Source organism: Mauremys reevesii, linkage group 7 (assembly GCF_016161935.1).
Source record: "Mauremys reevesii isolate NIE-2019 linkage group 7, ASM1616193v1, whole genome shotgun sequence".
NCBI classification, from domain to species: domain Eukaryota; kingdom Metazoa; phylum Chordata; order Testudines; family Geoemydidae; genus Mauremys; species Mauremys reevesii.
The window spans coordinates 6,771,207-6,794,048 of record NC_052629.1 but is presented as its reverse complement, the minus strand read 5'-3'; the positions used below and the strand labels follow the sequence as shown (position 1 = coordinate 6,794,048).

General features: G+C 48.0%; 1 protein-coding gene across 10 annotated transcripts in view; it reads right to left on the bottom strand.

Moving 5' to 3' along the window:
* The window catches only part of SORCS3 (sortilin related VPS10 domain containing receptor 3), a 522,792-nt gene that overhangs the window by 64,063 nt on the left and 435,887 nt on the right, over window positions 1-22,842 (bottom strand). For all 10 annotated transcript variants that reach the window (XM_039481980.1, XM_039481984.1, XM_039481985.1 and 7 more), the window contains 3 exons: window positions 17,670-17,746; window positions 17,467-17,558; window positions 11,553-11,660 (listed from right to left, as the gene is read on the bottom strand). In XM_039481980.1, coding sequence (XP_039337914.1) covers window positions 11,553-11,660; window positions 17,467-17,558; window positions 17,670-17,746 — 277 coding nt within the window. The remainder of the gene's footprint in view (window positions 1-11,552; window positions 11,661-17,466; window positions 17,559-17,669; window positions 17,747-22,842) is intronic.

Below are 22,842 nucleotides of genomic sequence, written 5' to 3'. Positions count from 1 at the left end.
ATGTCTCTGAAGCAAATGCCTCCTACAACTTGGGTGGCCCAGCCACTGGTATTTAATGGAAGGGTCAGAGAAGTATTGGTTTTGCAGCTTTGAAGAAAAACCTAGTGGCATGTGGACACGTTCTCCCCTATTAGCAAAGGGTGGGGTGTCCTATGTCCTGTCGATCAAAATTCACTGGATGTAAAATTCACTGTAAATGTGTGAACATCAACTCAAATTTGCCATAAAATAATTACAATGTTCACTTCTGCAGCATCGATTTCAAGAGTTAATTAAGCACTGCAGCATCCTTGTGAGTTACACAAGTATTATCGTTTCCATTTCCAAGATGGGTGAAATGAGACAGAGAGGAGAAGGGGTGTGGTCAGTGCTACCCAAGGAGTCAGCAGCTCCACACGGGTTGGAACCAAGCAGTGGAAGTCAAAGTGTCTTCCAGTCCTGTCTTCTTCTAACCACTGCACTGCCAGGTCCAGCCCTTTCACTAAAGATGTCTCTGTAGCATAGTCTCAGCAGAAATATATGTGGATCCCCACCGCCTATGAAAGGAGGTAGGAGATTCTCTGTAATGCGCAGATAGACTTTTAATAGATTTTAAGGCCAGAAGAGATCATTAGCACACGCCAGAGCATTTCCCCCAGTTACCCCTGCAACGAGCCCAATGACTTCTGAGCAAATAAATCAAAACACCAACAACCGCACCCAGAATGCAATGTGTGTTCCTACTGCAAAACCTTGACCCGGTGTGCCTAAAAAGGCTGCAGCAAAGGGGCACTGGCTCCCGAACGCAGGCTTAGCATTTAGGGCTCAACACATGTAAGCAATGGCGGAACAATTGCAAACTGAGCCAGTGGGGTTAGCGGCTATGAATGGAGAGCCAGAGCTGAGCCGTTCCCCATGAATTAAACATAAATTATGACTTTGACGACAAGCAAATGGGCTGTGTAACCTTCTGATTGTTTTTTATTAGGGTTTAGATGGAATTGGGGTGAAAGGAGGTCACCGGTTACATAGAAACTGGATGGAATGAGAGTGAGACAAAGAACCAGAACCTAATGAAAAGAGACACAGACCAGCAATTAGGGAGAGTGGAAGAGGAGCCTGAGTGATATTATCTAATGATTGGCAAGATGATGCAGGCAGCGAGAGACTGGAAGGGAAGTATAAAAGATGAACGATGACAGTTTAAAGGAAGGCAATCGTCAATGAAAAACACTCTATAATTTTTCTCCAAACAATAAATAGGGTCTTTAAAAGCCACTTTGAAGCTTTTAATTCAGTTCATTTCACCTGACCACTGGGCCAGAAACGGCTGCTTCGGGGCAACTGGATGACAGAAGTCAAGGCTGCCTGCGCTTGTCTCTGCGGGTGGGAAAAGATGAGAAGAAATGGCAATCATCTTTGGAAAGGGGGAGACAAGATCTGGAAGGGGTAAAACGACACAAACCTTTTTTTACCGAATCAAATATATGGTCCATTCAGAAAGGAATGGGGCCAGATCCTCTGCTGGAGTAGATCAGCACACCTCCACCAGGTTCAATAAAGTTATCCCGATTTACTCCCACTGTGGATCTGGCCCATGGTGTCAAGAACAGTCTGACAACTTAAACCCCCATTTTTATGGATATAAAATAGGTTGATCAGCTCGTTGGGGCAGTGACTATCCCTTAATAGTTATAATTAGGGTCCTACCAAATTCACGGTCCATTTTGGTCAATTTCACGGTCAGAGGATTTTAAAAATCGTAAGTTTCATTATTTCAGCTATTCAAATCTGAAATTCCACGGTGGTGTAATTGTCGGGGTCCTGACCCAAAAAGGAGTTGTGGAGGGGGGGCCTGCAAGGGCATTGTAGTAGGGGCTGTGGTCCTGCTACTCTTACTTCTGTGCTGCTGCTGACGGCTGCGCTGCCTTCAGAGCTGGGCAGCTGGTGAGCGGCGGCTACTTTACTTCTGCACTGCTGCTGGCAGGACGCTGCCTTCAGAACTGGGCATCTGGACAACAGCCGCCGCTCTCCGGCCACCCAGCTCTGAAGGCAGCACAGAAGTAAGGGTGGCAATACCATGACTCCCCTAAAATAACCTTATGACACCCCCCCTGGAACTCCCTTTTGGGCCAGGCCCCTCAATTTGAGAAACCCTGGTCTCCCCCGTGAAATCTGTACAGTCTAGGGTAAAAGCACACAAAAAAACAGATTTCACGGTCCGTGATGCATTTTTCATGGCCGTGAATTTGGTAGGCCCCTATATATAGTAAAGTCAGGCACTGGTATTGGCTGGGGCCTATAGGATGTGCCATTCTACAAATAACAAGATGGCTTCCTTATCGGCAAGCTCCACAGACAGTGCTTGACCAAATGTTCTCGGAGGAGGACGCCACTACCCCTGTAGGTCAGAAGTGGAGTATGATGGAGGTGATGGAGTGAGAGGGGAAGAACCATCATCCAATGCCATAGAGTTTCTGGGATGACAGAGAAGATCCAAGCGCCCAATGCTGTCAGTATAGTCCCTCTTACCCATGCTATGGTCTCTTTAAAAAATGGCCACATATTTACTCATCCAGTCAATGGGCACGTTCTCTACAGTGCTGGCATGAGAGCGGGAACCCTGCCAATTATACAGTGAGATGCGATCCTCGAGTTAGCGAGCGACGCCAAATGCAATTAGCGAGTAATCTGCAGAACACTATGACGAGGTGGCTCTTCAGTTTGAACTGGATTTATGGATTAGTCGCACAGCTCCACATGCAAAAGGGGAGGGAGTGACAAAAAAAATAATCAATATCAAAATACAAGTTTACTGAACAACAAAACCAGGCTTTTGAAATCCGATTTTTTAAAAAATTATTTCTGATGTTTCCAAACCGCTTTACATGACAATTGCTTCAAAAGAGATCCCAGACACATGAAAGGGAGCATGAGAAACAGGGAGTGTGAATTTTTAATGCTGGTTTTCAGAAGCACTTTCTTTGTGGCACTCATGAAAGGCAGCTGGCCTGACAGCTCAAGTCCACTTTGTTCCCCAGAACAGGTACTGCATGTACAACAGCATCCTCCCAACACCACGACTGGGTCTGCAGGCACCGTCCATGGGGGAAAGCAGTGCAACACCATCTCTTTAACCCATTCTTCCCTTATTGACTCCCTGCTAGTGTCATAAAATAGCAGGGTTGGAAGGGACCTCAGGAGATCATCTAGTCCAACCCCCTGCTCAAAGCAGGACCAATCCCCAACTTGCCCCCTCAAAGATTGAACTCACAACCCTGGGTTTAACAGGCTAACGCTCAAACCACTCAGCTATCCCTCCCCACAATGGCACTGGTCTGAGATCCTTCCACTGTGCATCTCACACAGGCCATCAAACAGGTATAAATTATTTATTATTATTATTGTGGTAGCACCCAGGGATTCCTATTAGGGATTAGGCCCTCTTCATGCTACATCCTGTGCAATGTGCAGGAAAAAGATGGTGCCTCCCGCGGAGGGCTTGGTTACTGCCAGTGAGTGCCGCTGGGCAATGGACCGACTGCCAGCTGGCATGCATGGGGTGAACCTGTGCCCTGCAAAGCACTGCTGAGCATACTCCTCAGAGGGGCTAAAACCCCACAAATGCTCAGCTGAGAGTTCAGGGCTTACCGCACCCAGCGCTGCACAGGGACAGGCCCTGCTGAAGCAGACAGCGGATGCTGGTGGCCAGACCCACCAACTAGGGGGAAGTGAAATCATCCTCCTGACAACGTTCCAGGGCCTACGCTTTTCTTTAGTCGATTGGGAACAACACAACTCAGAACTGTCTTTGCCACCCCCTCAGGGCCTGGCCCGAGCTCGTCTTCACAGCCCTCCTCCACTCAGGCTCCTTCCCCTCACGCCTTCTTGCTTGACAGATGCCATGAGCTCCCCTTCCCTAAACCTCCCCTGTTTGATTCTGGGCCTAAAGTGTCAGGAAACCAAGTGACTAAACACTAGCCTAGGATTCAGGTAGACCTGTGTTCTATTCCCAGCTCAGCCAGGGGGTGACCTTGGGCAAATCATTTCACTGCTCTGTGCCTCAGTTTCACCACCTGTAAAATGGGGCTAATGCACCTCACCCCCTTTGTGAAGTGTTTTGAGATCTACCGATGACAAATGCAGTAGAAAAGGTAGGGATTATTATATATGATTTTCCTGTAGGGCACATGACTAGGAATGAACACATGACCTGCAACTACAGCTCCCACCGTTAAAGGGCCAGAACAGGTGCACTGGGACATGCTGCAAGGCCCAGTGACCTCTGCCAGGGGGTTGTCAAGTTCTCTAGGAACTCGTGTAGGGTCACAGACACTCTCCTTTCCTGAGATGCAATAAATAAATACTTGATGGCTTGAGAATGATCACTTCAGAAGCAGAGATTGTGCTCACCTCATTAGCCTATTCAAACGATCTAGAAGGGCAGCGTGCACCACTGGCATCATCAATACAATGCTCTTTCAGTCTAACTAGCTGAATTCACACAGCAAGCCACAGGCTTAACAATTATACAGCTGCTGGAGGAGAAAAAAGATGGGGGTAGGAAAGGATACTGGTTAAATTAATGACCATTAGTAACATTTGTGGTCCTGAAGGCTAAGAAAATGCTACAGCGAATCAAATGTTATGGTTCCAGGTATAGGCTGACCAGGAACAAGGATAGAATAGGAATCCTCATACACACTCATTTTCTAGCATGGCATAAAATTGACAATCAGTATTAGTGGGATGCTCATTTTCCACTGAAGCCTCCAATACAGGCTATTTCCAGAGGTGGTTTGAAACCAGATCAGATGAGCCAGTGGCTTAACTCACTATCATAAAGGCTAATATCTCAAAAAAAAAAAAAAATCTTTGCTTCCCTCACTCAATATTCTTATTTTTGGTTTTTGTTCTCCAGCCAAGTTATATAATCTTGATGCAGGATTTTTTGTTTGTTGATTTGTTTCCCTTTCTTTCGTTCCAAGATGACTTCTCTGTTTTCTCGCGGCTCATTTTGATTCCACATCAGCTAGCTGAAGAGGAGTCCATATATCGATACATTTTAAGTTAAAGACCTTTGCTTCTCTCCTCTTGAAGGCTTCAGCTGTAGTTTCCATTATGCCCTCAAAGCAGTCCACAGTTGCCTGCTGCAGTTTTCATCGTTTCATAACCGCAGGATTGTGCAGTGAATCAGAAGGACAGACGTCATAATATTGCCAGTAAACCCCACTTTAGAAACTGGTCCACCGCCAATAATAAATCCAGTTGCATTTCAAACAGATAATGCAGTTGTAAAGCAGACTCCAAATAAGATAGGAAGGAAAACTTCATGGCAGGATAAAACTAGTCTAAGGGAAAAAAAAACCAGAGCCGTTTTCGGATAACAGCACTAGACAAGTTGGACAAACAGGGTTTTGAGACAATCCACCAATCCATACAGTGTATTCTCCTCCCCAGAATAATGGCATTTTTATGAGATTTGAGAGCTTATGGCAATCTGCCTGGTGGATCAGCTTTACACCCCCGGGGTGTAATAGCAGAGCTCAGAGTTCCACAAGCCCCCCCCCCCACATTTCCCATTCACTAAGTTGTATGGTGGAAGCTGCCAACCCCATTCTCCCTTCTACAGATCTAGGGTAGATGTCTAGAACCAGCGCTCCTTCCCCCTGGATTCCCTCTCCCTTTTTAGTTCTCTCCTCGGCTTACTAGCAGCAATGGCTGAACATCTCCATACGAGACAGACAAGGTGGGCGAGGAAATACCTTTTATTGGATCAAAGGCTGTTGGTGAGAGTTGTCCAATAAAAGATATTCCCTCACCCACCCGGTCTCTCTAAAATCCTGGGACCAGCATGGTTACAACACCACTGCCCACGTCTTCAAAAAAGGCTTTTTCAGGAAGTTTGGCTCAGATCCTCAAAGGTATTTAGGCTCCTAACCTCCACTGAAATCAGGGCTAGAGCTCAGGTTCTCAAGCCCACCCGGCCTCCTAGGGCCTGAGATGTTCTGCTATTTTTAGCATACTAGCCTGAGTCCCACCAGTATGGGTCTGCCTACCCAGCCTGGGAGGCTGGCTCCCCACTGCAATGTAGACAGACCCTTGGGGGTATTTCAATCTCCATCACCCACTGAGATTCCCATTACCCATTCAGCAACAAGACGGCCAATTAGTGTCAGCTGTGCTGGATTTGCAGCTGTGGGTTCTTGTCCACTAGGAAGCAACCAAGAGCAGCAAACCATTTCACATGGCCCACAGGGCAGGAACTGTTCAGTATCACCTCAGAGCTTTCAGCCACCTGTGCTGGGTTCAGGTCTGGAAGTCGAGATGGCAGGCACCAATAGCTCCAAGCCATCCAGTGCTCCGTGAATGCTCCCTTTATAGGCTTGATCTTCACCTGGGCCTCCATCACACCTTGCCACTGTTCTCTGCTATCTGCTCTCTCCCTGTGATGTGCTGCTGAGATTTTAACCTGGAGTTCCTGCATAATATGCCTGCGTCACCCCAGATTTTCCGTGTGTGCTTGGAAAAAAAGATGATGGCATGGGATCTGTTCATTGGTTTTCCCATGTAAACAGAACTGCCGTCTCATATCTGTAACTAAGCAGGGAGGGAGCAGCAGTGTACTTGCTGGAAACGTGGGTACTGAATGCTCCTACAAAGCATGCTGAAGCCCAGCGCAGCAGCATTCAAGAGCTGCAGTTTCAAAGGTGGGCTCGTGTGAAGACCGTGTAGGGGAAGGTTTGCAGAACTCTTAGCCCAAGAAGTGAATGAGCAGCAATGACAGTCATAATGCTAACAAGAAAAAAACCCTCCTCTGGTCCCGTGTGTGACCACTGTAGATTGGAAGCATTTTGGGAAAGGGACAGTCTTTGCTTTTGTGGAGCTTTAAGCACACCAGGGGAAGGGAGGCAGTCCAGTGGCTAGGGACCTGGCTTAGCACTCAGAAGATGTGGGTTCTACTCCCAGGTATGTGCTCTTCAGCAAGTCACTTTATTACTCAGAGCCTCAGTTTCCCCATCTGGCTTATCAATACACAATTTTTGTCCTGCTATAACTATAGATTAGAAAGTGATACAACTCTCTAGTGGAGTAGCATGAAGGTGCTTATACTGGTATAGTTTGTTCCCATATTGTTAAATCAGTATAACCGTGCACACTGGGGGTTTTACTGATTTAAATATATTGCCAGAAAAATCGCAACCCCAAGGAAATAATTAAATCAGTATAAAATCTGTGTATAGACTAGGCTTTACGTCGTAAATTCCCTGGGGCAAGGATGGTCTCCCTACATGTAAGAATTCAGCACAAAGGGGCCCCCAACTCAGAGGAGCACTCAGGGCACGACTGTAATACAAATAAATAATAATAGTCAGCATAACAACAAGTAATAAACAATGAATTCCCCCAGGAGATTAGGCTAGGAAGTAGCCGAGGTGCCGAGCAATCTGGTGCATTTCAATGGCAACGAGGTTACTTTTCCGAAGTCCTAGGTACTGGCTGTGATCTCTGGCAGGAATATTTTAGCTGTTTCCAGGAAGGGGTGGAGGACTCCAGAAAATCAACTCAACCCTTGATTTGGTTTCATGGCATTTGAATACTGGGCTCCCTGGAGCCCCTCCAGCATAGCACTGCCCCTTCCTGGCAGCCTCAGACTCCCCTGCAGCCCTACGCACCACTGAGGAATGAAAGCTCCCGGTCCTGCAAGCTGTGCTCTGTTGAAGGATCCCTGAAATCAGTGGAAGTGCTGCACGGCTACCCAGGTCCCACCTGCCTGCAGTTCTTCTGCCTCGGAGTCCCCCATGAGCCCAGAATGACCTGGCTCTGTCCATATGGATCAGTTCTCTACAATTCATCTTCAAGAAAATATTTAGAAAAGCTGCATGAAAACCATTTTCTAGCTAGGTTATAAATGAGCTGTTTTACCATTCAGCACCTGGGAAAGTGTGGGTAGGAGTTTCTATGCACATTTCTGGCAAGCAAAGGGCCATATTTCTTTTACAGCTTTTATAAACTCCTATGAACATTATTATACTGGCCTCAATATTTAAAAAGAAAAAATGCCTGTAAAGATTTCAAAAGGAAAACAAAGCAGTACTCAGTAAAGTTGGCATCGAATGGCTAGCAGCACTGGCTTCCCGCATTCTCCATGGAAATACTGGAAGGATAAATAATAATAATCTTGGATTTGAAAAGCATGTTTCATCTCAAAGGAAACCACATTGTACCTGGGCCGAATCCTTAGCTACTGTAAACTGGGTTAGCTCCACTGACTACAGTGGAGATATTGATGTGCTGATTTACACAAGTGGAGGACCTGGCTGTCCATATGGGTTTGAGTGAATGCAACCACTTCACCTACTACTGTATTTGGGAAACAGCAGATGCATAATAATGGTGCACAATATAACAATGCAGAGAAACCACTATATTGACCAGGACCCATTGAGGAAAATGTGGTAACCAGAATTGGTTACCCAGAGTGAACAGCTTAGGATCCAGCCCTTTATTCAGAGCTGCCTACATACCACTGACCTCCAAAATGACATTTACCCCTGTGGCAGAGCTCTGACCTTGCCCCCGTGGGTCCTGCGCTTCTAGGCGGTTTATGCTAGCCTCAGTGGCTCACTGTGACCCTCCACGTAGCCCTTCTCTCTCTAGGGCCAGGGTTACAGCGTACTGAGCCCTTTTCATCAAGCAAGGAGGTTGGCGAGAGAACTCCCACAGTCTCTGTTGTCCCTGGGGGCTTATTTTCAGAGCAGTTTAACCTCCTGTCCTGACAGGGGCCTGACTTCCCCTCCCAGGAGATGTTCCTGTAGTGGTGGGTTGTGGGGAACCCGGGCCCGCCCTCTGCTCCGGGTTCCGGGCCAGAGACCCTAATGGTAGCAGCTGTTGGCAGCCAATCTTTCACTGCCAGAGTTGCTACATTTCCCTGGGCCACTTCCCCACAACTCTCCTGCTTCTCCCTTACCTTAGGGTTCCCTTACGGATGGCTTGAGGGTGTCTTCATTAACCAGCCCTTCAGCCGCACTTCCTCTCCTCTGGCTCCCCGGCTCTCCTCTGCCTGACTGGGGTGAGCCCTTTTTATAGTATCAGCTGGGCCTTAATTAGAGTCAGGTGGTCACATTAGCTTAATGGCCTCACCTGACTCTTTGCAGATTAGAGTCAGGTGTTCTCAATAGGCTGGAGCAGCCCCTGCTCTGGTCAGTCAGGGAACAGGAAACTGTTAATCCAGTGACCAGTATATCTGCCTTCTGCTATTCTGCTGTACCCAACTGGCCTGGGTCTATCACACCCCATTTTCATGAAATGTTAAGTATTTGCCTGCATTACTTCTTATTGTGTTTTGCTCTTGTCAGGTAGTAGTTGCACATGACAAACTAGCACACATGCACACACTCCACAAAAGCTGGTTTCCCTGCAAAGATGGCAAAATGTTCCATTGATTAAAATTTCAAATTCTCATGGAAACTCACAAAAATCCCAGTTATTGCCTATGAATCAAAAAAAAAAAAAAGAGAGTTCTGTGAAGGTGCATCCTTGTTTCCAGTTGGAACATCACTATCTGATGGACAAACTACGAGACAGCATCACCAACAATGTAATTCAGAGCTTGAGCGGTTATAAAGCTAGACGTGACCATCGTAAGAAGCTAAACTGACCTCCTGTGTAACACAAGCCATAGGACTTCCCTGCATTTATTCCTGTTTGGACGAGAAAAACATGCAACTTTGACTTAAAATAATAAGGAAGCTAAGCACATTGCTCTCTCTCAAATATAAAGTAGCCAAACCAGAATCAAGTTTCATGGATTTGCTCTTCTGGGGCAGATTCTGGAGCTGGGTTATGATTCTTTGCCCCAGCTAAGTGGCATAAAGAAGCCATCACCCAACTGCAAATGCCTAGAAGAGACTGTCACGTGTGTAGGAGAACACTCTGGTAGTGCAGCTGCACTGCAGCAGGGCCTGGTGCCCTTGCCGGTGGGGAGGTCTGGCAGACAGAGAATCGAGCCCCGTATTGAATACCCTGGGCTAGATCATCTCCTGCAATGAGTTCCCTTTGGGACAGGAGAATTGGAGGAAGGGCTGTCAGAGAGCCAGTGACACCTCCTCATTCTCAAGCTGCCAAGGCCCCAGCCCTGACACACCCCATATGCCAAGAAAGGAGGTCTGGTTGCGGGCTCCACTGACTTTCTGCCAGCTGAGAGATTCAGCCCTCTCCCTGGGAATTCTCAACTTGGCAGCTACAGCTAGATTCCAGCCCCTTGTGTAAGAAATTGACAGGTTCTATGTACTAGAGATATCTAATTCCTTGGGACCCGTACGGCTGCAACAATGCTGTATAGGCTCTCTATCCAACACTCTCCCTACAATACGGTTAGTTCACTCTGCGTAAGATTGATGTATCACCATTATTTTTGGAAGAGATACCACGGTGAATCACAAAATCCAATACCAATGAAAGCACATCCCAACTCCCAAAGCCCTTATCCGATTCCAAACTTCTCAAGAGACGGGTGGCATTCCTGTCTAGTATTCCACTCCAGATTGACGATTAATAGTAATGCTACCTGCGAGCTACACCCCCCACCCCTTCCTGAAATATACAAGCATACAGGAACGATGGAGACTAGAACAAAAGATAGTGGGCCCAATACACCTTCCTCTTGGAACGGGTGTAAATCAGGATAACCCTACTGCTCAGGGTGCAGTCACACTGGTGTCAAAGGGGCCAGCGACAGCAGAATCAGACCCCTTACAAAGTGAAATTCAGAGCAGCCCTGACAGCCAGAGCAGCAGGAGGCTTCTGTGTTTGCAATGAAGTGTTACTGCAGCATAATCTCCTTCCTGTTGTGATTAATGGAGGGCACTTACTCACATCACAGGAACACTCCTGAAGCAGCACTACACAGCTGTATCACACAGTAAGTGTAGAGTGTTTGGATAGTACACTCTTAACTGTACTGCTCTCTGGGAACCTGACCCCTTACTCAGAGCCGGACTTTCCTCTTGCGGCACCCAGCCCCCAGAGGGAGAGCGGATAATGAAATGGTCACTGGAAGCCATTACCTCTGAGTCTATCGGCAAGTGCAACCCACTGGTGAGTGTGTTTCAAGCCACTCTCCGTGCCTGTCCAGAAGATATAAGTGGTTACAGCCAGCAGCTATGATGGACTGGCTCTTTAGCTCAAGCTGTAGCAATGCCTGCATTTAGTTCTGGGGGTCCCTGCTTCAATCCCCAGTGTGTCAGCTGAGAGGGTGCATATTGCTTAGTTCTAAACACCAGTAGCTTATTGCAACATTATACAGCCTGTTTATTCTCTAGCTCATGTTATACAGGAGGGTTAATGGTCCCTTCTGACCTTAAAATCTACAAATAATCCAAAAGCTCTGTAAATCCTAAAAGGTACCTGAGAACGGTCTGCTTTATTAGAGCTTCTAGGCAGCTCTGGAGAGTAACATGTTCACACACAGGGGAGCAGGTCTGACATTGCACCCGGCAGAGGGCTGAAGCAACCGACACACACACGCAGTGCCGTACGCTCGATCCCGACACAGCTCATTTGGGACTTACGTCATTAGCTGCGTCTCTATGCCCGGCTCCACAAGGGACCCATCCACAAAAAGCGGTGTCGAGGTGAAGGCATATTTATTCCAGGATCTTCCTTCGTCGAAACTCACCCTGGAATTGAAACGGACAAAATCAATAAATGTAAACGCCTGGCTCCGTAACCATTACCTAGGCAATTAAACAACTTCTAAGGCTTGCAAGCCACAGCTGCTGGATTTATAAACAAACGTCAATCTTTGCCATCTCCCCATGTTATTAATTAATGTTCTCAGAGTGCCCTCAAGGAGCAAAGCAGCAAGTATTATCATCAAAGTCATTAAGGGCCTGCGTTAGGGCTGTCAACCCTCCAGGACTGTCCTGGAGCCTCCAGGAATTAAATATTAATCTTTAATCAAAGAGTGTGTCTTGTGAGGAAACATCCAGGAATACATCCAACTAAAATTGGCAAGCCAGGCCTGTGTTTGCGATGTCAATCAACAGGTCAGATCCAAGACTGCAGGCGCTATTGATAACACCTAAGACAGGACATGTGGTTCCTAGGTGCGTGTCTATGTTCAAGATGTTAATTTCAGCAGGGGAAAATACACAGCCTCAAATGTGGTGTAGTGGAGTCAGGAGAGCTGGGTTCTTTCACCAACTCTGCCACAGACCCATGGTGAATCACAGCCGCTCTGTGCCCCCGTTTCCCCATCAATAAAACGAGGCTCTGAATACGTATCCCTCTGACAGGGCCTTTGTTGGGTTTAATCCATTAATATTAGCAATGTGCTTTGAGAATGGCAGATGAAGCGGGCTAAATGCTGAACCAAATTCTCTGCTTCATCCTCGCAACTCCACTCACGTCCATGGGACTGCATGGGAGCACCTGAGAGCAGAATCTGACCTTTATCCACTAGGAGGTGGTGGAATCTCCTTCCTTAGAGGTTTTTAAGGCCCGGCTTGACAAAGCCCTGGCTGGGATGATTTAGTTGGTGTTGGTCCTGCTTTGAGCAGGGGGTGGGACTAGATGACCTCCTGAGGTCCCTTCCAACCCTGAGATTCTATGATTCTATGATTCTATGAAAATGGAATGTGCCCAACTAATTTCAACCAAGAGCCAGCATGGACAGCAATCACATTCAGTCGCTGCTGCCGTGGGATGCTACAGGTCAGTGGCTCTGTAGTCTATGTCAAACTGCCTGAGCCACGGAGTGGCATGGGGTAGTGTGGTGATGTTCGGTTTACAAACAATTCAGGAAACGAGACAGTTTTCCTTTGATCCTGGAGTCTTTACATAACTGTTCCAGGAGGATTTCTGCTTGGAGATGTATCCCAGAATCCTGCCTGCAAAGAACAACAAACAGGGGAACACAAGGGCTTACTGGCCCCTGAACGATCAGGTCCCATTCCAGCTGGGTCATTTCAGAGCTCTCTCTTTGTAATGGCAGCACGTGGCTGAGCTGTGAAAGCTGAGAAATAACCCCCCATGGGCATCGCCAAAGGTACAAATGAGGCACAATTTCTCTTCTAGTCAACAGGAAATGTTTCTCACTTCAAAAGAGAAGAGAAACTTATTCTCCAGTCAGTGGGGGCTTGGGGCGGGGAGACATTGTTCTGCAGAATTCTGATTGCCACAGGGCTGAGTCAGCAGCACTTTAAGGGGTAAATTGATGCTTCTCAAGACCGGCAGATGTGACCAACTGGTCAGTGCATGAGATTTGTGTCCAGTCCATAGAGGAGAAGGGTCTCATCTACAGAGCCCAGCTTTTTAGCTCCTGCTGTACAGACTGCAGCTCTTAGCAGAGGAGGTCACTGGTTTAAACCCCAGCGTCAGCAAAGAGGAGCAGCCATCACACCGATTATTTTGAAGGGGGAGACAATATTTGAGCTAGAGAAGGGGTGAAATGCTCCATTTAGGTCTTTCAGTCCATAATGGACAGTCTCAAACCCTGTGTTTCCCTGTCAACATCCAGCCAAACTCCTGCTGGAACCAGCACATGATCTCCAACAGGTGAGTGAGGAGGATATGGACAGCCCACAGTGCCTGCTCCGCCTGAGTTGCGGGGTTTGGTGGAAGGGGTTCGGCAGGGGTTAGACTCCTCCCCACTGAAGCCAGGGAGGAGCAGGACAGATGATTAATGATTTGTATTTCAGTCGCTCCTAGGAGCCCAGTCAAAGGCCGGGAGCCCGTCAGGGTAGGCGTCGTGCAGCTGCATTGACAGACAGGGCGGCAGTGGACTCAGGCCCAGGGCTGCTGAATCCCACCACATCCCAAATCCCTGCCCTGAAGATGGCACATTGGGCCTGATCCAAAGGCAATGGGCCTTTCCATTGATTCCAAAAGGCCGAGGATGAGGCCTAAAGGCAGCCTAGCCCCCCACCCCAGGACTCATGCCTCACAGTATGCAGAGCTCCCCGCTTGAGCTCCTCAGCTCCTGCTTCCCCCATCGTGGAGCACACTGGTCCCAGTGAAACCAGGACCCTCCGCAAATGCAGAGGAATGGACTGGATTTATCCCCATGAGGCGCATTCCTGAGATCTTCCCCTTAGCACAGTGGCCCTCAAACTGTGGGGCGCAGCCCCATCGGGGAATGCGGAGGAACCTTCGGGGGGGCGTGGTGGACCCCAGGACAGCCTCCACAGGGGGCAGGGAGGGAGCACCTCCCAGCTCTACTCTGGTCCCTCCCCCAGCCATGGCCCCGGTCCTGCCCCCAGCTGCGACTCCCAGCTGGAGCTTTGCTCCTGGCCCCAGCCCCAGCCCCACCCCCAGCCTCAGCCCCAGACATGGCTCCATTCCCAGCCCCAGCCCTGCCCCCAGCTGCGGCCCCAGCCTCAGACCTTTTACCCCTCTCCAAGGGGGATCCAGGTGCCCACTCCCAGCCCTAGCTCCAGGGGGGGAGGTGCAGAGGCACGGACAGGAGTAAGGGGGGGCATGACCCTGAAAAGTTTGGGGACTGCTGCCTTAGCGCTACAGATACACAAAACAGCATCTGGCACAGGAGAAAGCGTGCAGCCCAAACAGAAAATGCTGTGGGAGAATCTCATGCAAAGAGCTTATCCTTCAGAAATCTATTTATTTAAATGTATGTATCTCCCCATACCCCTAAGCATTTGTATGCTGTTCGGTCTGCATGCTTATCTAACTAGCATTTCAATTTCAGGGGAACAGCAGGCTTCATTAAAGTTCTCTCAGCTTTTCAATTATCAAACCCTCTTTTCTCCGGGATGAAACTTATTGTACGCCATCCCAGCTTGAGAACTAACAGATTTCCATGTATACTTTAATCAAGATGGCTCTTCTCTTGCAGCAGGTGCCTATCGAGTCAAGATGATGCAAGTTTGAATGCCCCTAAAGGCATAATTTGAAGGACCTGTTTGAGTTTGTCAGCGACAACTCTAAATAACTATGCAATAGAGTGGGCCAGGCGTTCACAGGCACTTGCACGAGCCAAACAGCATGTGCACCAAACTCCTGTGATGAATCTGTGCACAAAACAAATATTTGCCCACACACACAGCCACAGGAACGCAGAACTGGACGGGACTTCCTGGGTCATCATGTCCTGTCCCCTGCTATGGCCTATTATCCACGTTGTGCAGGTATCACACTCCAGCTTAAAGTAGTGAGGTTGTTTCCACCACTCTTCCTGGTGGGAGGCTGTTCCAGAACCTCACTCCTCCAATGGTTAGAAACCGTCTTCTAATTTCCAGAGGACATTTATTCATGGCTGCTTCAGCCCCATTTGTTCTTGTGCCAGCATTGTCCCTTCTCCCAGTAAGCTAGGGCCAGAATCTGATAGCGTCTCTCTCACTGAGTAGCACCCTCCTCAGCAAGTCAATAGCAGCACTCGTGGAGTGAGGCGCCATTCGGTGTGAGGGTTACACTGTCTAGGAAGAGGTTAACAAATGATTGGCAGAAGCATAGGCATGGGAACTTGGGCTGCAAGGCCAGGTTTTACATGAGGCTCCACTCCTGGCCCCCCATGCGGGATCCTGGCTGCTGGCCCAGCTCCTGGGGTCCCGGCTCTCAACCTCACACCTGGGGTGCCCGCTGCTGGGGTCCCCGCTGCAGCCCTGTGCCTGGGGGCCCGGCTGCCAGTCCAGCACCTGGGACTCTGCTCCTGGCCCTGCCCCCAGCCTCAGCCCTTGGCCACGGCTGTTCCCAGCTCCAGCCCCAGACCTGCCCCCAGCTGTGGCCCCAGCTTCAGCCCTCTTGCCGATGTCCAGGTGCGGACAGGGATAAGGGGACTGGCTTTCAGCACCCCCACTATTAAAAGTATTCCAGCGCCGCTGAGCAGAAGCTTCAATAAAGAGCCAACCACTAAGTATAGATTGTGATTGAATCCAGCAGGTCAACAGGTCCCTTAGAAACATCTTACTGGCGTCCTTAGAACCTTCTAGAACACAGGCTGCTCCTGCCGGTGGCTTGTAACGGCAGTCGCTCACTGAGGAATCCTTTATAAACCACCCGTTATGGAACGCGTGGCCAGCGTGAGCGAGCATGTCAGAATCTGGCCTTTAACTGGCCATGAGCACAAGCAAATGCTCCGGCCCTGATCCTGCAGCAAGCCCTGCGTCCACGTGGCGCTCCACTGCCTTCACAGGGGTTCTGTTCAGACAGATTGGCGCTCATGGCAGTGCCTTGGCTGTTGGACTGCATAATGTATTCCTCATCTAGTGCTGTCACAAAGCATCTGTGACAGGCTGCAGGGGCACTGGGTGTGAGTGAACAAGAGAGTAACTCCGACTCGGCTCCCCCAGCCACGCCCCATATACAGGTGCTCCAGGGAGGGCAATACGAGCGGCAGCCTGGGAGATGGGGAGGAGAAAGCTGGCCTGCACATAGAGGGCAAGTGTATTGGGTCATACACCAAGCTGGGGGGCTTTTCTGTTCACTTGCTGAGCCTGGTCATTTATTTTACTTCCTGGTCACAAACCCCAACCCCAGAGGGAAAGGCCTTGCTTGCTGCAACCAGTTTTGTGCCGATGAGGTATTCCATCCGCTTACAGTGCATTACAAAGGAGGGCGATGTTCAGCGTGCCCATTTCACAAATGCGAAAACCAAGGCACAACCAGGTTAAATGACTCGCTTGTGGTCACACAGTGAATCGGCGGCAAAACCTGGATTAGGACCCGGTTGGGCGGTTGATTTCAGCTTAACCCACTGGACTATCCTACTCCTTATGCTGACAAGATCATAGAAAAATTCTAGCACCTTCAGAATATTTTGCTTGTTACTAGCCAGAAAGAAGAGAAAAATCAGAATTGAATCTGAGCCCATTGCATCCTGTCTTCTCTGTGTGGTAGGAATGTAACTTTCTTGTAAAGTGTGTGTTGCATCCATCTCTTGTGGCTAACCCACAGAGACAATAACAGTCCGCTACTGCTGCGAAGCTAATGGAGTTACTCCTTTAGTTCAAGCGGTAGAAGTGTGTACTTTGATGGAGGAGGTTCAAACCCTACTGGAAACCCCTAGTGGAAGTTCTTATAGAGCCATTTGCCTGGTTGTGGCAAGGAAGGATGTAAGGCTTTGAGATGAAGAGGCAACAATCAATAATCTTAGTAAGGTGTATCCCTGAAACATCATGGTGTGAAGGACAACGGCTTAGCCTGAGCTTGTCACAGTAAACTTGTCAGAAAATCTGACCCAAAGTGTGTAACTCAGGAGGCCTCAAACTTAAACACCTGTTGAAAGCAGCTAGTGACAAAATGAAGGACCAGAATCGTGATTTCCCCAGCCTTCTGTAGGCCACCACAAAGTGCTCTGAGTAAGAGATTATTTGATCTGCTCCTTAGTGTTCTGGGTACCTATACTGCATAACCAGCAGGAGAGAGAAGGATCCACTCCAGACCTGAGGGATCTTAATTATATTTTGGACAATTCCAGTTTAGCACCTCCCTCCCTGAACATTCTCAAAGCAAGGGAAACAGCCTTACCACAGATGCCGGATAGGCATTGACGTGCGCTTCATAGCCACAAGTGCCCCACCCCAGTCGAGATACCACACATTGTATTCTTCCTCGAAGATCTGGAAACAAGTCAGGTATAGTGTGAGCTTTTCAAGCCATTTGAGGCCCAGAGAGCAGCTGGAAAGGTTTGCAAAAGGCACACAGCTCCCTTTCCCCACATATGACTGTACCTGTCTCCATGAGTTTCCGGCATCAGAAGATATGAACGTGCTGATATCGGTATATGAGAGTTCAGAGCCAACGTTGCCTGAAACACAAGTGGATTTCATAAGTTCTTGTGTGGCAGGAGCAGGGAAATCACATTTTTGCAGGAAATCAGGGGTAACTGGTTTAACCAAAGTTTTTTGTTGTCTTAATTCCAGGATTATATGACAATACAATGGGACAGGTGGGAGGATTAAGATAGAATAACATTGCAAATAGTAAAATAGTAAAATGTTGTAAAGTAAATAGCTGAGAAAGACTGCTTCACTGGTTTGCTTTTACTCCAAGTGACACTCTGTGCATTTGCAACAACATGAGATACACATGTCTGGATTGCTGCATGTTGAGGCCTACATTTTCAGGAAAATACAAACACAACCCCAGGTCTATTATGTACCGTGTATGCAAATCAGTCATTTTTCTGAAAATTTTGCACCAAAGCATGGCTCTGCATTCTCCTAGTGATTGCAGTATTTTGACATGGAAACATTGAATTCTTCCTATCACCATTTCTCATGCAAATTCAAGTGAAAAGGTAAATGCACACGACCCAAATCAAATTATTCATACTGCCTTCACCTCATCAGAGCTGGAGTTCAAGGGTGAAATCCTGGTCCCATTGGAGTCAGTGGTGAAACTCCCACTGATTTATGTGGGGCTCAGATTGCACTACATGATTCTTCCAAAAAACAAATGGCCCAATGTACTGATCTCAGAAGCAGTGCACCTAGCAAACAGCACCTCCTGCGGGGTTCACTAGTGGCTTGCGGTGAAGCCTAACAGAGGAGGCTTATGGTGAAATTACCAATATCTCCCTGTCAAGGGTTGGCCTGTTTCTGATCTGAACTGCATCTTGGTGGAGCTGGGGTGTAAAATACGACCCAGGACCAAATGAGCTGGCAATAATGGTAATAATGACCAGACCACAGCAATGTCTTAGACAACGGTGACTGTTCTTCTTGATCAGAAACTGGGCAGATTTTAGTGTGAGCAGAAATGGACAGGTTTTGCCTGTGCGCATTTTTATTTTGTTAATTCAGTGCTGATGGAGATTATCACACTGATAGCCCTGGAGACTGAAGTCTTCTGCTTGTCTAAAGTATCACTGTGTAAGTTACCCTACCTTCCCATTACCCTAGAGGAGCCATCTTCCAGAATAAACTTTCTGTTCAGACTCCACACAGTTAACTGGCTTTCCTGCCAAGTCTGCCAACAAGATTGCTAATCTGTGCCAGTTGGGTTTCTGTAGCATGGGTGTCTGTACCCTACAAAGTAGACTGAGGGAACTAACTCTATCACATATACCACTGAAAGGCCCTCAAATGGTAATGACTCACAGACAATATGAACACTGTTGGGGGTTGAACCAATGGATGAAAGATTCAACAGCACATTCCTTATCCACTGATCCATAAAATTCCCTCTCCCTACAGCTAAGATATTTTTAAACTAGGGTATAATTTTCCTGATTTTTTTTTCTAAAGGAGCTAATATTTTTCCACTAAAAGCAGTAAGAAGGGAAGATTCACTCCTACACATCTGTAGTCTCAATAGGAGCACAATAAAAACAGACTAATGAAAATGTTAATTGCGCTCCTGACATTTAATGATGGAAAATGAGGAATTAAAGCCCAGATGCATCTTGACAAGCTCCCATCAGCAACAGAGACTATATAACTAGCCAAGTTGTTGTGACACTCCTGTTTCCAAAAATAAAACCCGAGGAACAGGGTTGTGCCCAATAGGTTTTGGTATCAGTATTAGGAACACAGGAATGACCACACTCCCTTAGTCCTTTGGTCCATCTACTCCAGGGGTTCTCAGACTTCATTGCTCTGTGACCCCCTTCTGACAACAAAAATTACTACACAACCCCAGGAACGGGATGGACACCAGAGCCCGCCCAAGCCCTGCCAAAGCCCAGGCCCCACCACCTTGGGTGAGGGGACAAAGCCAACGCCCAAAAGCTTAATCTCCAGGTGTGGGGGGATCTAACCTGAGCCCCATCACCCAGGGTGGAAGCCCTGGGGCTTCGGCTTCAGCCCTGGGTGGTGGGGCTCAGGCTTCAGCTTCCGCCCCAGCAAGTCTAATGCCACCCCTGGTGAGCCCATTAAAATGGTGTCACAACCCAGTTTGATAACCACTGATCTTCTCCACTGTCCTGTGACCACCAAGCTGTGACCTTCAGCTGAAAGTAGAAGAAATAGGCAGTTTTGGGTTGACTTGCCCATATGGGAAGTTTTCTCTTCACCCCCAAGAGTCAGAGGCTGGTTTATGCCCTGAAGCTTGACATTCAGACTCCTTCTTTATAGGAACTGCCATAGTGAATCAGGTTTTGCTATTAGCATTTTCGTCTCTAAGCTTCAAGGTCTGGAAGCCAATTGTCCAACTGGGGTTTATGGCTGGTAGCAAAGAGAAGTGAGCTCTTGCTTGCTGGAACTCCATCACTACCATTTCCAGATGGTTTTGTCTCTATAGCCCTGATTCGTGAATCCCTTCCTTTCTCCCTTTTAGCCTCATTTGGACAACGGAAGTCAACTGAAAGACTTCTGTTTACTTCAATACAATTTGGATCAGACCCTTGGTCCTGACAAGCGTGGAACGGGATGCTGATATGTGTCTCTTCTCTGTTAAAGAGTCAGACCAATGATCTGATATCTAGGCTAGTGCTCCTACCATTAGTATTACTGGTGGAGCTGCCACACTGGTAGTGAGAGAATGGGAACTTTCCCAGGGAAGCAGAGCAAAGACAAGCCCTATGAGGATAAGTTTGTGATGGGTAATCTGGATTGTCTGTGCTGATACAGTGCAGCTGTTGACCGTGTTTAACAGAAACAGATGGGCCAATTCCCACCAGGTTAAGCCTTTTATTGCACAAGGCAACAACACAGAAATGATGGCTCTGCCTTTTAAAGGTTAATTGTTATACAAGTGAAGCTTTCATCCCCTGCAGTGACAGCTTGAAAAGAAACTCATTGTTTAGTAATCTAGACCATTGCCTAGGACCTCATTCTCTTGCTGCCTCTGGCATCTTATCTGCTTCCTAGAGAATTCAGTAATCAAGAATAAAGGCCACTGTAAGAACTGTATCATGAGCCATGACCGTTTATACACACTCGCTGTGAGCTGCCAGCACCTGACAGTTTAGTTTGGATAAACTTCACAAAGTAGGGATGTTTAACCCAAATAACCTGAACCTCTTCAATCTGGAACATTGAGCTAGAAATCTTGAGGAGAGGATCTTTTGCAAAACATACAGTACCTTCCTTGCTAAAAGCCAGCATGCTCTCTCTCAGGATTTGGTTCAATTTCCAGTGCCGGCTGGAATATAGAAGCACAGAAGTGCATGAGAATGGAAACAAACCGAAGCAAGGGAAGAAATGGATCTGAGCCAGCATCCCACAACTGAACTTCCTGGAACATTGGGGTGTTTAGATGAAATTCTGAATTTTATAGATTGACTCAATCTAACTAAAGGTCTGTTCAGTCTGAATTTGGACTAATGCTTGAGTACAATAGAGCTCTGATTTTATCCAACACCTGGTGTACACATCCCTTGTCTGCCCCTGGCTCCCACCAACAGATTGAAGGGGAAACACCAGGGTGAAACACAAGCCCAGACGCACTTCCTTGTATTACCATTAATAGGAAAAATATGCCCTTGATAGAAAGAGGTGGAGCAAATTGTGAAAGCAGCCACAGACCTCCATGGTCTCTAGTGCCGGGGAGGGAGGGAGTAGGACACACTGCTTACCCCAGTGCAAATTCATACTGATGACGTTCTAAAATGAGACAACTGCAAGCTAAAGCTACAATTAACAGCATGAAACCTGCTCAGGGTGTAACAGCCAGAAACAACTAGGACTAAACTACATTATGGACAGAATGTTTAAGCTATTGCAATTCACTGTAGTATGACTGCTATGGGCCTTTACTCACTTACTCATCTGAGTAATCCCATCACAGGCAACAGGACTACGCAAGTGAGTAAGTATTAGCCAACATGAGGGAGGGTTCTGCTATGGGTCCCTAGGTAAAAAAAAGGACATTAAGCTGCTAGCATGTGTGTGAAATTACACAGAAGCTTTTTCTACTGCATTTGCAAGCTCTCCCCAGTGACAGTCATTCCAAAAGCGCTTTGTTACCCCCCAAAACAGTTCCCACAGAGCTAAGCATTGTGGGAGCTTCAAGTCGGGCCGAGATACTACGTCCATCCTGATTAGGCCGCCTACTGTGAGCAGGAAAATGAAAACAAAACGGGGCTGCGATGGTTGTCAGATTAATTACAGTGGGTCGGCCAGTCGAGGGCATTCAAGATTCCAACAGACTGTCATGAAAGCATTGCAATCTGCCAAAGCACCAGCACAGAGCAGCCACACAGAATCCACCGTCCAGGGCCAAGGTGGTTCACTGAGTGTGCGGCACAGCTAGAATGTCACTGCAAACCTCTAACTTCATAAAAAATAGCCTCTGGGCCAGATCCTCTGCTGGTGCAAATCATTTATGCCAGCCAAAAATCTGGCCCAGCGTGCGAGCCTGAGTCTCCTCTCGCTCACCTGGGCGTAAAAGAATAACTCCTCTAAAGCCAATGGCGTGGTATCAGTGTAAAACTGGTGCAAATGAGAGAAGTCTGAGGCCTGGTGTACATATTTACACATTCACACGAGCACAGATACACATCACACATGGACAGGCATATGCACGTCACATACAGCAGGGTTTCTCAAACAGGGATCACCGCTTCTGTAGGGAAAACCCCTGGCAGGCCAGGCTGGTGTGTTTACCTGCCGCATCCACAGGTCCGGACGATCGTGGCTCCCACTGGCCACGGATCACTGCTCTGGGCCAATGGGAGCTGCAGGAAGCGGCGCGGGCCGAGGGACGTACTGGCCACCGCTTCCAGCAGCTCTCATTCCGGAGCAGTGATCCGCAGCCAGTGGGAGCTGTGATCGGCCTGACCTGCAGACATGGCAGGTAAACACACCGGCCCGGCCCGCCAGGGGCTTTCCCTACAGAAGCGGCGACCCCTGTTTGAGAAACCCTGACATACAGGACACCGATACCCACCTGAAAAACTTCACAGCTATGTGACAAAATACATTCCTCATGGTTCCTTGTCAGTCTCATCTGCCCTCGGCT